The 11,785-nt window shown below is 39.4% G+C and overlaps 1 protein-coding gene across 1 annotated transcript; it reads left to right on the forward strand.

Annotated features, from left to right (window-relative positions):
• The first annotated feature begins 1,998 nt into the window (after positions 1-1,998).
• LOC123667862 (U-scoloptoxin(01)-Er1a-like) lies at positions 1,999-5,554 on the forward strand. Its single transcript, XM_045601697.1, has 4 exons — positions 1,999-2,122; positions 3,219-3,388; positions 4,416-4,496; positions 5,453-5,554. The coding sequence occupies exons 1-4, from the start codon at positions 2,092-2,094 to the stop codon at positions 5,504-5,506; spliced, it is 336 nt and encodes a 111-aa protein (XP_045457653.1). The 5' UTR covers positions 1,999-2,091; the 3' UTR covers positions 5,507-5,554.
• The last annotated feature ends 6,231 nt before the right edge of the window (positions 5,555-11,785 follow it).

The following is an 11,785-nucleotide window of genomic DNA, read 5'->3' on the forward strand; positions in this document are numbered from 1 at the left end:
CCTTGATGTAATCTATGATATGATATTTGAATCATAGTCGTGACAGTACCGCCCCATGACATTAGATCTAGTTCCCCATTCTTGTACTGACGACTATGACCGTGATTTTTTATGGGCTTTTCCGTGGTATTTATTAAAATATTGTTTTATGACTTATCATCGATATTATAATTTCTATTTAATAAAATAAAAACTTGTGGAGGCCTATGTCCAGCAGTGGACTGTATAGGCTGTAATGAAAATAAAAATATTACACTTTTGAAAAGGACAAAATAAAATTACTTAGATATTTTCACTTCAGCCTATCGCAGTCCCCTGCTGGACATAGGCCTCCACAAGTTCGCGCCAAAAATGACGTGAACTCATGTGTGCTGCCCTCAGTCACAACGCTGGGCAAGCAGGTGTGGTGATCGACTTTTTTTTAGATATTTTTAGAACTATCCTCGGTACATAATATTGCATAATTCATAAAAAAGATATTGAAACTGAAATGAACTAAAAATCTTCCTCGATAAATGGGCTATCTAACATAAAAATAATTTTTAAATTGGACCAGTAGTTTCTGAGATTAGCGCGTTCAAACAAACAAATAAACAAACAAACAAACAAAACAAACTAACAAACAAACAAACAAACCTTTCAATCTCAAAAACAAACCTTTCAATTTCAAACCAAACAAGCTTTATAATATTAGTATAGACAATGCCTTAGTTTAGCGATATTTACACTTGATTTAACATCTTGTTAACACAATCCCCTTTAATCTTTAAAATACCGCCTTATAAATAATAATCCTCTGATTTATTGTTATTAAAACAAATTCTGAAAATATTAGCAGAAAGATTTTTTTTTTTGTAAAACCACGAAAGAATATAGTAGGTATATTAAGGACACTTGATGACCGCAAGGTCTCCCTGATCACGACCTTTGTGTGCGAAAATTGATACACCGATCTTATGGATGGTTTCATGAGAGAGAGATCAATCTAACAAATAAAAATATATTATTATAAATAATTACTTACAATTCACAACTTAAGAACTAAATATATCTATACATATAATAAAATGGTAGGAAAGTCAAAACTGTAGATTGAATATTTTTTTAAATGAATACTTGGGGTGTGATCTACAATCGATACCGAAGCTAAAAATATGGTTTTAGAATTTTTGTCTGTTTGTCTGTATGTATGTCCGAGATAAACTCAAAAAGTGCTGCATGGATTTACTTCACATTTGGCACGAATATTAGTAAGAAGTCGAGTCAACATATAGGCGATATCTATCGAGTATACATATTATCACGCTGTCACCTACGGGGAACGAGCAGTGAACCTTTATTTCTTCAACGCATTCAGTAATAACGCGTAATATAACGACGCATATTTGAATGTTGTTGTTATTATGTTAATAATAACCATGCTGTAAGCTAGCTTCACACTATAAATAAAGACATTCTGTAGTATATTTAGTATCAGCATTGCACCCGTGCGAAGCCGGGGCGGGTCGCTAGTAATTATATAATTTACTTTTTAATAGTAAAAAATGAGAGGTCTGTTTATTTTCACGATTATAAAATCTATGTTCGTTTCTTTTACATCTTCCCTGCATCATTTATAAAATTCCAAAAAAAATGTTGTTATTAATTGTATACGACTATGAACAATTCAGCCTGTAACATTCCACTGCTGGACATTGGCTTCTTTCACCATGTAGGAGAAGAAGGATCGTGGCTTAATAATGGCATCGTATGATCAAATTTTTTCGTCCACCGAAGTAGCTACTAGAATTTAGGTCTACTGTACAAATCCATAAATAACTTGCTTACTCGACAAACGTTTTTCTTTTTTGCGAAATGTAAATTATAACAATAGTTATATTCGCTGAAATTTCCAAAATTTCTACGTAATTCTTTTAAGTTTTAATTTCGTAAACCTCTCGTATTACACCTACCAATATAGATCTTGTTACTAGTTAGTACATTCTAAATTTCAATGGTAATCTCATGTTATTCACATAACAACCGTCGCGCCACACGTGCGCTTTATTTATTTAATTATTTTCTATTTATTTATTTATTTTATTAAATAAAATGTTAAAAACAATCGCTATGTTTCTATTGGGTGAGTTAATTATTTATTTATTTATTTTTCGTTTGGTATTTATTGAGAATTTTAATATTAGAAAAAAGATTGTATACACCTCTAAGGTACGTTATTTTGTCTGTATAATCTTAACATGTTGTTATAGCTTTATAAAGGACTTTCATTTAGAATTTTGAGTTTATTTTTATAATCATGCAATTTTTTTCATTTTAGTTAGTTCTTTGTTTGAGAGTTTTAAATTGTTTAAAAGATTCTTTAAGAGAAGTTTATTTATTAGATATCCTTACTCTATCTGGTTATCTATAACGCTATAGCTCTGTAACGGAATGTTTCTTTACTTTTCTGTAGACTATATATAATAACTAAAATATAATTTCGTTTTTGTGTCTGCTTACCTTAAGCTTATCTCAATTTCTAATTGTCAATACTACAAACTAATATACTCTTAGCTTAATACTTAGAATATAACGAGGAGGGATTAGAATGTTATGAGGAGGGATGAACGTTATATTGGTTTTTACCAAGAATGTTAGGGATGAATGTCGAACGACGAAGACTGACAGACCAAAAAGCGATGGGTGGATTGTGTGAGTGAGGACATGAGAATGAAAGGAGTGAGCGCTGAAGTGACGAATAACAGAGAGGAATGGAAGAGGAAAACATGTTGTGACGACCCTAAATAAGTGGGATAAGGCCATTACTTTAGGAAGTTAGTTATTAAGGTTAAATAAAAAAAGTTTATTATTTTTCGCTTTTCAGTTTTTTTTGCGGTTTAAGTATTTTGTTAAAAAGTTTTTATTTCAATTTTTTTTCTTCTTTAACCATTATTTTTCCTACCCTTAGGGTTGGGTTTTTATTTTTAAATTTATATGGGACCAACTTCGGGGTATATATACGCTTTCCAATAAAAAAATAATTATCAAAATCGGACTACCTCTGTAAAAAGTTATGCGTGGTCACACATAAAAAAAATATACGCGTCGACTTGAGAACCTCCTCCGTTTTTTTGTCGGTTAAAAATATACTAAATTCTAAGTTCGATCGATTCTCAAAAATAAAAGATTTTTATCGGTTGTACAAAGCGTTTATAAAGAGTTCTTTTGAATATTTCCAGCATTAGCCGCAGTCTTCTGCCAGCATCCTAAGGACTTCGAATATTACCACATACTTCACTTACCCCACGACCCTCCCCTGTACCCCGTGTTCGAAAGAGCGCCTCCTACCCGCTTCACTTGCCAGGGACGGAGTAGAGGGTACTATGCTGATGTAGATAGTGGATGTCAGGTAAATATCTAATTATATAACCTAATCGCTCGTTCGCTTCAGCCTGTAATATCCCACTGCATAGGCCTCTTTCCCCGTGTAAGAGAAGGATCAGCGTTTAATCCACCAGGCTGTATTTAATTATATTTTATGTTAATATGTACAATTTTATTTTTGTGACCCACACATTAGGAACTCTAAACATTTTTTAATATCATATCAAAAAATGACCGTTCCAGCGGGGATCGAACCTGCGTCTCCGACTGAACGTGTAGGCGCTCTAGCCAATTAAGCTATGGAACGATGTACCCGCTAGATCGAAATTTTTGATATGATGATTTTATTTTCGGTTTAAGCGAACCGTGGCGCCGTCTATAGTGAGTTCTTTACAGATTTTTTTTAATAAGCGGGCCTTAGTATGCCGACTTCATTGTTAATGTAACAATATTTCTAATAAACGGACGTCTCAATCAAAATAGACAGCTAGTCAGCTACACACCCGTAAACTTACCTTCAATGTATAGAACGATATCAGAGATTTACATGCGCAAATCTGGGTGTACAGTAAAGATGTGTTAATACTGGGTCATCAAAATTATTTTATTCTTCTCTGTAGTTCTGTTAAATTCTACGGGTGAATTTTTTGTTCACTGTAGTACTGTTGAATTCTACGGGTGAAATAATTTTAAATCGAGATTTTTTTTAGTTTATTCATTACAAGAGAAAAGGGAATAATGAAAGTGGACGAAGCGAAAGAAGTATGTAAGGATCGTAGCAAGTGGAAAGAAGTGGTCTCTGCCTACCCCTACGGGAAAGAGGCCTGATTATATGTATGTATGTATGTTATTCATTAGAAAACAATCAAAAAATATCAGATTTTTTTTTTGTTTATAGTATTACGAGTAGTTCTGATTTTTTTTAATACTAAGTATAACTTAATGGTAGCGAACTATCAAACAAATATTTTTTTTTAATAGTGCTATCATAGTATCTTAGGTATATCGTGATTGTTATTTATATATCCTATATATCTATGTTTATATTTCAGGCTTTCCATTTTTGCTGGCGCCATCGCATCATCACCACCGACTTGTGTAGCAACGGAACGCTGTTTAATGAGCAATTTCAGGTAAAAATACATTTTTAAATAAAAATAAACTGAAATAAAAAAAAAAAGAATAGTAATTAAACTTAACACACTTCTAAGATTCTTTTAAGATGAATATGGTATTAACTTGTTGTCGAATCAATTGATTTTAGAGTATTTTGATAGTTAAAAAAGGGCTCTTTCTATATTATCATCAAATGTATACAAATAATATAAACGCTCAGTCTACGATAAACTGTGTTGGGCTTGTAGAAACGGGCATAAGACTTGCGACCGTACACGCATCATTACGTGGCTGCGCCAACGCTTCACTTAACAATTCTTAATTTAATACATTGTTCTGCAGCAAATATTACCGTCTGTAACACTTTGATCATAGAAGTACAATACTTACTGTACGATTCTACAATTCAGCCTGTAACATCCCACAGCTGGGCGAAGACCTTTTTCTCCATGCAAGAGAAGGATTGGAACTTAATCCACCACGCTTCTCAACAGGGGCTGACGAATATATTCCCTACTATGAGCCAAAATCAAAATCCAAAACAGGTTTATTCAAATTCTTCTTTCAAGAGCACTTTCGAATCGTCATTTTACAAATCACGATTTTACGATCGCTATCAGATATTTATGATAACACAAACATCCAAACCGGAAAAGAATATTTGCAAAAATACAAATGTCCATCCCGAGAGTTAATTGAACCCGTAAATCGCCAGTGTGTTGACGCCGATACGGTACACGCACTGCACCGGAGCGGTACTGTAGCTATAACTAATCACAAAAAGTAACTTTCGTTATAGGAACACTTAGAAGGTACTATTTAGAAAATCTGCTCTGCAAATAGTACATGCAGTGTGGATGAATGTTAACGTTGAAATATCATTTTAAAAGTAAAATATTTATATTTAGTACATACTAAACACTATTAATGAAACGCTATTTAAGTAAATAAAAACAAATTACTATCTTTACAGGTTTGCGATCACTTTTACAACGTGCGCTGTGGATCTCCTTATGAAGATTTGTGATAAAATGTATACTTTGTTCCTTGATAAATTACAGTAGAATAATAATAACATAACTATTTTTTATTTTATTTTTATAAATGTAATTTTGTTACCACTCTGGTGTAGTGATGCGAGTAGTTACCTAACACCGACAGTTTGCGGGTTCGATTCCCGCTACGGATGGATATTTGTATTAGTACAAATATTTCTTTCCAGTTTGGATATCTATCCGTATGAGTCTCCCCACCGTGCCTCGGAGAGCATGTTAAGCTGTCGGTCGCATTGAAATGCGTTTCGTAGTTTTAAAGATCTAAGCATACAGACAGCGAGAAGCGACTTTGTTTTATACTATGTAATGGGATATAGACAATAATATAAAGCCACTTGAACTTTTCAAATAAGAATAAAATTTACTTATAAAAAAAACATAGCAATTACTTAAATAGTATTCAAAAACATTGCTATTTTATTTGATAAGTGTTTATTATCTTTTAAAAATGATGTTTGATGCTCTTTCACGCAAAACTGTTGAACTAATTAATTTATATATTTATTCAAGGCTCATCAACACCAGGTACACAGCAAAATATCTAGCAATGCTCACATTTTGTTAAAATGTTCATGTACGGTCGATCAAGAAAGTGGTGTACCAGTTTTGATTTAGTTTCCTGTACATCGAAAACTACAACAAGGTTCGTTATTAAAAGATATTACTGAAAGAGACATATAATAATGACGTAAACCTAATTGATAAGTATTCACACGTCATTATTATACATGACATTTTAAACTCTATTAGGTATAAATAATATCGTTATCAATAATCAGATAAAGACGGCATAGAAGTTATCAGATCGATCTGCAAGCGAAACTAATCTTTATCACCTATGAATCTGTAAGCGGCATTCAACCTTAGGGTGGTACACCACTTTCTTGGCCGACGGTACCTGCAATTACAGATTGGCACGGCAGTTACAATACTGACTCTCGTATAATTAATTCTTAATATCTCGTATAATTAATTCTTATATATTCTAATTCTCGTATAATCAATTCTTCAATTTGGATATTCAAGAGCTAAAGGAACACAAAATTGCCACACGTCAAGTCACACACAAAAAATTAAATATACCTAAAATTAAAAATATATACGGCAAACGTACCAGCGCCTATCTCATTCCGGTTTTAGTCAACGATCTTGATCTAGAATTAAGAAATAATTTAACTCCAACAAATATAAAATACATGCTTAAGATGCATTTCTTGAACAAGCTATAACAGCCTGTATCAATATTGTTTTTGTATATTTAACATGTTTGTATATGTAAATTTTTTATTTTATTTACTGAGTCGGATTTCTTTCAATACTACCTTCATAATTATGTTGTTTTTTTTTGATTAAGAACTGTATTGTGATTTTTGTGTTGCGAATGATTGTTGAACGACATATTCCTATGTAAACCTAATTGGTTTATTTGTGAATGTGTAAATTGTACTTTTGTTACATGTTTGTATGGTAATAATAAAAAAAAAAATAAAAAAAAAATTGAATATTAATAGATATTGTTACAATTAGTAACTTATTATCAATATATTTTTGTTCCATAAACCGCTTGGCCAAATCGTTAAGAAATAACATTTTATGCTTAGAGAATAATTTATCCAGAATCAATGACCGAGTAAATAAAATCTAACCAAAATTCAAAATTGTTACGGACGTAGCTGGAGGTCTAGAATTATACATAGGCCACTTTTTATGCCCGATATTATTATATGATCGAAAATGACGCAGGTGAAACTCCAAGGCGCAGCTAGTATAACAACGAATGTTATGACATCTCCTAGAAATTGATTCCATAAAAACAGACAAGTTTCGGAAGCGTGTGTGAGCATTTTTAATTAAAATATATTATACTTAAAACTTTTTAATTATTGATCAGTGAGAACAAAGTAACGACCGTGAAGTGTTGCACGAAATAGACATTAGCATTTTGACTTCATACAAGGGTTGATATGTGTGACACATTTAAGATAGACAAAAGGAAGGGCGGTAGGAATCTTAAGAATTGAATGAAATTTCTCATGTTAAGCATTCCGCAATTATCTCCTACGGCTACATAAGTACATCTTGTGTTTTAAGTAATAATAATAATAATAATAATAATAATAATAAAAGCCGTGTGGTTCCCGGCAGAGTAGAATAGGACCACCCCTTCCTACGCCTAGGGTGTCGTAAAAGGCGACTAAGGGCAACAAAAGCTGCATAACACCCGCGCAGCCTCCTTGGAGAGCGTGAGTGCCTCTCCAAGTGAGTATATTAGCACTCAAAAAAAAAAAAAAATACTATGATGGAGGATGATTTACAAAGGCGCATAGGGCCGCTGCCTGGGGGACGCCAGGGCGCGTCTGGAGCTGGCGCTGGACGTGGCAGCATGCGGGCCGCCAGCCAACCCCGCCGACCGGCACCACCACCTGACCGGTCGGGTTATCCACCATCCCCGCCAGTTGGCTTGGCGACGACAGAGTCCCAAGGGACTCAGCATTCGTTGCCCGCCGCTGGTGGAGTACGTCGCATGAGATGGACACCGAAAATGAACGAGAGTGTCATGCGTGCGTACTATAGGGCTGTAGGACGTGAAACCGGGCGGACTGGCTACCGGGCAGTAATGCACCGCGAGTTCCTACTGCTTGAGCCTACGCTAACTGTTACGGAACAGAACCTGGCAGATCGAGCTCGGTACATCCAACGAAAGGGCATATTTGACGCCGCCGAGCTCGAACGATTTCGACGTGAGGCTGCTCCTGAAGTCGAACCCGTGTCCACGGTGCGCAACGAAGTGTCAGCGCAACAAGAAGGCGTTCGTAGCGAAGCGCCTGTGGAGGTGATCACTGAGGGAGCAGTCGCCCAAAAAGTAGAACAGATGAGAGGGATCTTGCAAGAGGCGATTTCCGAGACTCGAGGCGCTCCTCTGGAAATGAGACCGCGACTCTCTCGCCTCCCCCTCAATGCCGCGACGCGGAATGCCATTGAGGCAGCCAACAGACTGTTGCCGCCCTATTTGGAAGGCAGCCTCAGCTTGGAGGATACGGGTTCTATTCTCTTCGGCGCCGCTCTAGCGGTGCACCGCCTTGTCGGAGCCAAGACCCAGGAGTCTGGACGCGCTACTCATAAGAATAGCGACGTACCAGCCTGGAAGAGGAGAATAGAACGCCGTATCAACCTGGCCAGGGCCCTCATTGGTAGGCTGCTAGCTTTCAGGTCGGGCAACACAAGGCCAAGGATTGTGCGCTCTGTTAGAATGGCCTTCAACGGGCTAGGCATCAGCCTCGATCAGCCTGACATCATAGCCGATAAACTAACGGAGCGCATCGACGGCCTGAAGCAGAGAATCGCGGCATGGGGAAAGCGCATTCGCAGGTACTCTGAGAGAGTTGAGCGCTTTCGACAAAATCGCCTCTTCGTGAGTGATCAGAAAAGGTTCTATAGAAAGCTGGAGAACCCGATATCGAGCTCTGCTTCCCTAAAACCGAGTACGGTTGACCTCGTCGCCTTCTGGCGCAACATATGGTCAGGGGAGGTGGAGCATGAGGAGGGCCCTTGGATTGCGGCGGTTCAGGACGCATGTGCTAAAATCGAACCGATGAACCCAATCGCCATCTCTACGGAGGACGTCAGTGGTGCGGTCCGGCGGGCTCCGAACTGGAAAAGTCCGGGGGCCGACGGTCTGCATCACTACTGGCTGAAAGGGCTCTCGGTCTGCCATGCGACCTTGGCTCGACAATACCAAGAGGCAATAGATCGGAAGACACTCCCGAACCTTTTCACTACCGGGATCACTCACTTAGCTCCTAAGTCCACCAACACCGCAGATCCCACCAACTACCGCCCCATAACGTGTCTGACCTCCATCTACAAGACACTGACGTCCGTTCTGAGCTGTAAGATCTCACGACATATTGGTGAGTTTAATATCTTGTCTGCAGCTCAGAACGGATGTCGTGGAGGCGGTCGCGGTACAAAGGAGCTCCTTCTCATCGACTCTGTGGCGGGCCAGCTTGTCAGACGCAACCGTCGGAACTTTTCGGCCGCCTGGATCGACTACAAAAAGGCTTTCGACTCGGTACCTCATTCATGGCTCCTGAGGGTCCTCGAGCTGTACAAGGTTGACCAGGCAGTTCGAGACTTCCTCGGAGTATGTATGGGGCAATGGAGCACGATCCTATGTCTCCAGGGCGAGCGACTGACGGGGGCGGATGACCCAATCAGGATACGGAGGGGTATTTTCCAGGGTGATTGCCTGAGTCCACTATGGTTCTGCTTGTCCTTGAACCCTCTAAGCACCCTGCTGGAACGTTCGGGGACAGGCTTTCAGTTTCGGAGAGGAGGTACTAAAGTCTCCCACCTTCTCTACATGGACGACCTCAAATTGCTGGCACCTAACGCTGCACGCCTGCAGGAACTGCTGAAAATCACTACGGAGTTCAGCAGTTCCATCAGGATGCAGCTTGGAGTAGATAAGTGTGCGGTCGTGCATGTGGACAGGGGTCAGGTGACTCAATCGTCGCAGCTTAGTCTCGAATTAACATCATTCAAGACCCTTTCCGAAGCTGAATCTTACCGGTATCTGGGTATGTCACAATGCATAGGGGTGAAGGAAGTGGACATGAAACAGGCAGTTTGTGAAATCTTTTTTGGACGGCTGACAAAAGTTCTTCGGAGCTACTTGTCTGGAGCCAACAAGGTCCGAGCTTATAACGCTTGGGTCATGCCCACTCTCTTGTACACCTTTGGCATACTCAGATGGACTCAGACCGAACTTGACGCCCTGGACAGAAGAGTCCGCACAACTATGACGCACCATCGCATGCACCACCCTAAGTCGTCGGTCATGAGACTGTACATCCCGCGGAAGTGTGGTGGTCGAGGCATGTTAAGCGCTAAGACTATGCATAACCGCGAGGTGTGCAGCCTCAGGGCCTACTTTGAAACGAGACGGGACAGCGCTTTGCATGGTGACGTTTCAATGTGTGACAAAGGACTAACCCCCCTAGCCTTGGCCAAAGAGAACTGGCAGAAACCGGTCGTACTGAGCACCTCTGACCGGGAGACCGTATGGATGGAGAAGGAACTGCATGGACGGTTCTACAAGGCGCTTCACGCACCACACGTGGACAGTAAGGCCTCCGTGCAGTGGCTGCGATTCGGCGACCTCTTTGGGGAAACCGAAGGTTTTGTCTGTGCAATACAAGATCAGGTGGTCAAGACGAACAACTACCGAAAGCACGTCCTGAAGGATGGCACTCCCGACTTCTGTCGAGCCTGTCGTCATCCCGGTGAGTCACTCAGGCATGTGCTTTCGGGTTGTTCCGTGCTTGCTAATACTGAGTACTTGCACAGACACAACCAAGTGGCCAAGATTCTCCACCAAGAGCTTGCTCTTATGTACGGTCTCCTGGAACAGAGGATGCCGTATTACCAATACTCACCGGTGCCAGTACTCGAACGCGACGGAGTCCGGCTCTACTGGGACCTGCCTATCGCCACAGACAGGACGATACTGGCGAACAAGCCTGATATCGTGGTGATGGACAGGGCACGGTCGAGGGTATTTTTAGTGGACATCACCGTCCCGCATGACGAGAACCTCGTGAAAGCCGAGACTGGGAAAAAACGTAAATATCTGGATCTGGCGCACGAGATTGTCGACATGTGGGGTGTGGGGTCTGCTGAAATAATCCCTATCGTAATATCTGCCAACGGTTTGATCCCGGTTAGCCTCGCTCACCATCTGAGGCAACTGGGGATCCGGGACGGTTCGCTCGCAGCCAGGATGCAGAAGGCGGTGTTACTTGACTCGGCTAGGATTGTCCGCCGGTTTCTCAGCCTACAGCCCTAACCCCCGGCCGTTTGATCTCCCTGCCGGGGCGTATTCCTCCACCCGCTTATATTTATATATGTAAGTATAAGTAAATTTACTATATTATTTATATAAGTAGTTATTATAATATATGTATCTATTATGTATTGGGCGGGCGGAGTGACATTCAGTATAATAATAATAATAATAATAATAATAAATATTTATTTTATTTTCTCTCACACAAAACAAAATAAAAATTTCAACATAACGAAACAAAATCTGTGTGAGAGACTGGCGACTGTACTAGGAGACCTGTATTACAGATTGCCAGTCCCTCCACATCCGGACCGAATTTGATCAATAAAATTATTAAATATACTCACACTTTAGTGTCATGGTGTATGTATGGGTTAGTGTATGTATTTTTTAATGCATGAAT

This window comes from Melitaea cinxia, chromosome 29 (genome assembly GCF_905220565.1).
Source record: "Melitaea cinxia chromosome 29, ilMelCinx1.1, whole genome shotgun sequence".
Lineage (NCBI taxonomy): Eukaryota > Metazoa > Arthropoda > Insecta > Lepidoptera > Nymphalidae > Melitaea > Melitaea cinxia.

Excerpts from the sequence above, each read along its gene's own strand:
- LOC123667862 (XM_045601697.1), top strand. The coding sequence starts at position 2,092 with ATGTTAAAAACAATCGCTATGTTTCTATTGG. Across the intron at positions 3,389-4,415 it reads ATGTAGATAGTGGATGTCAG|GCTTTCCATTTTTGCTGGCG; the intron begins GTAAATATCTAA and ends TTTATATTTCAG. Across the intron at positions 4,497-5,452 it reads TGTTTAATGAGCAATTTCAG|GTTTGCGATCACTTTTACAA; the intron begins GTAAAAATACAT and ends CTATCTTTACAG.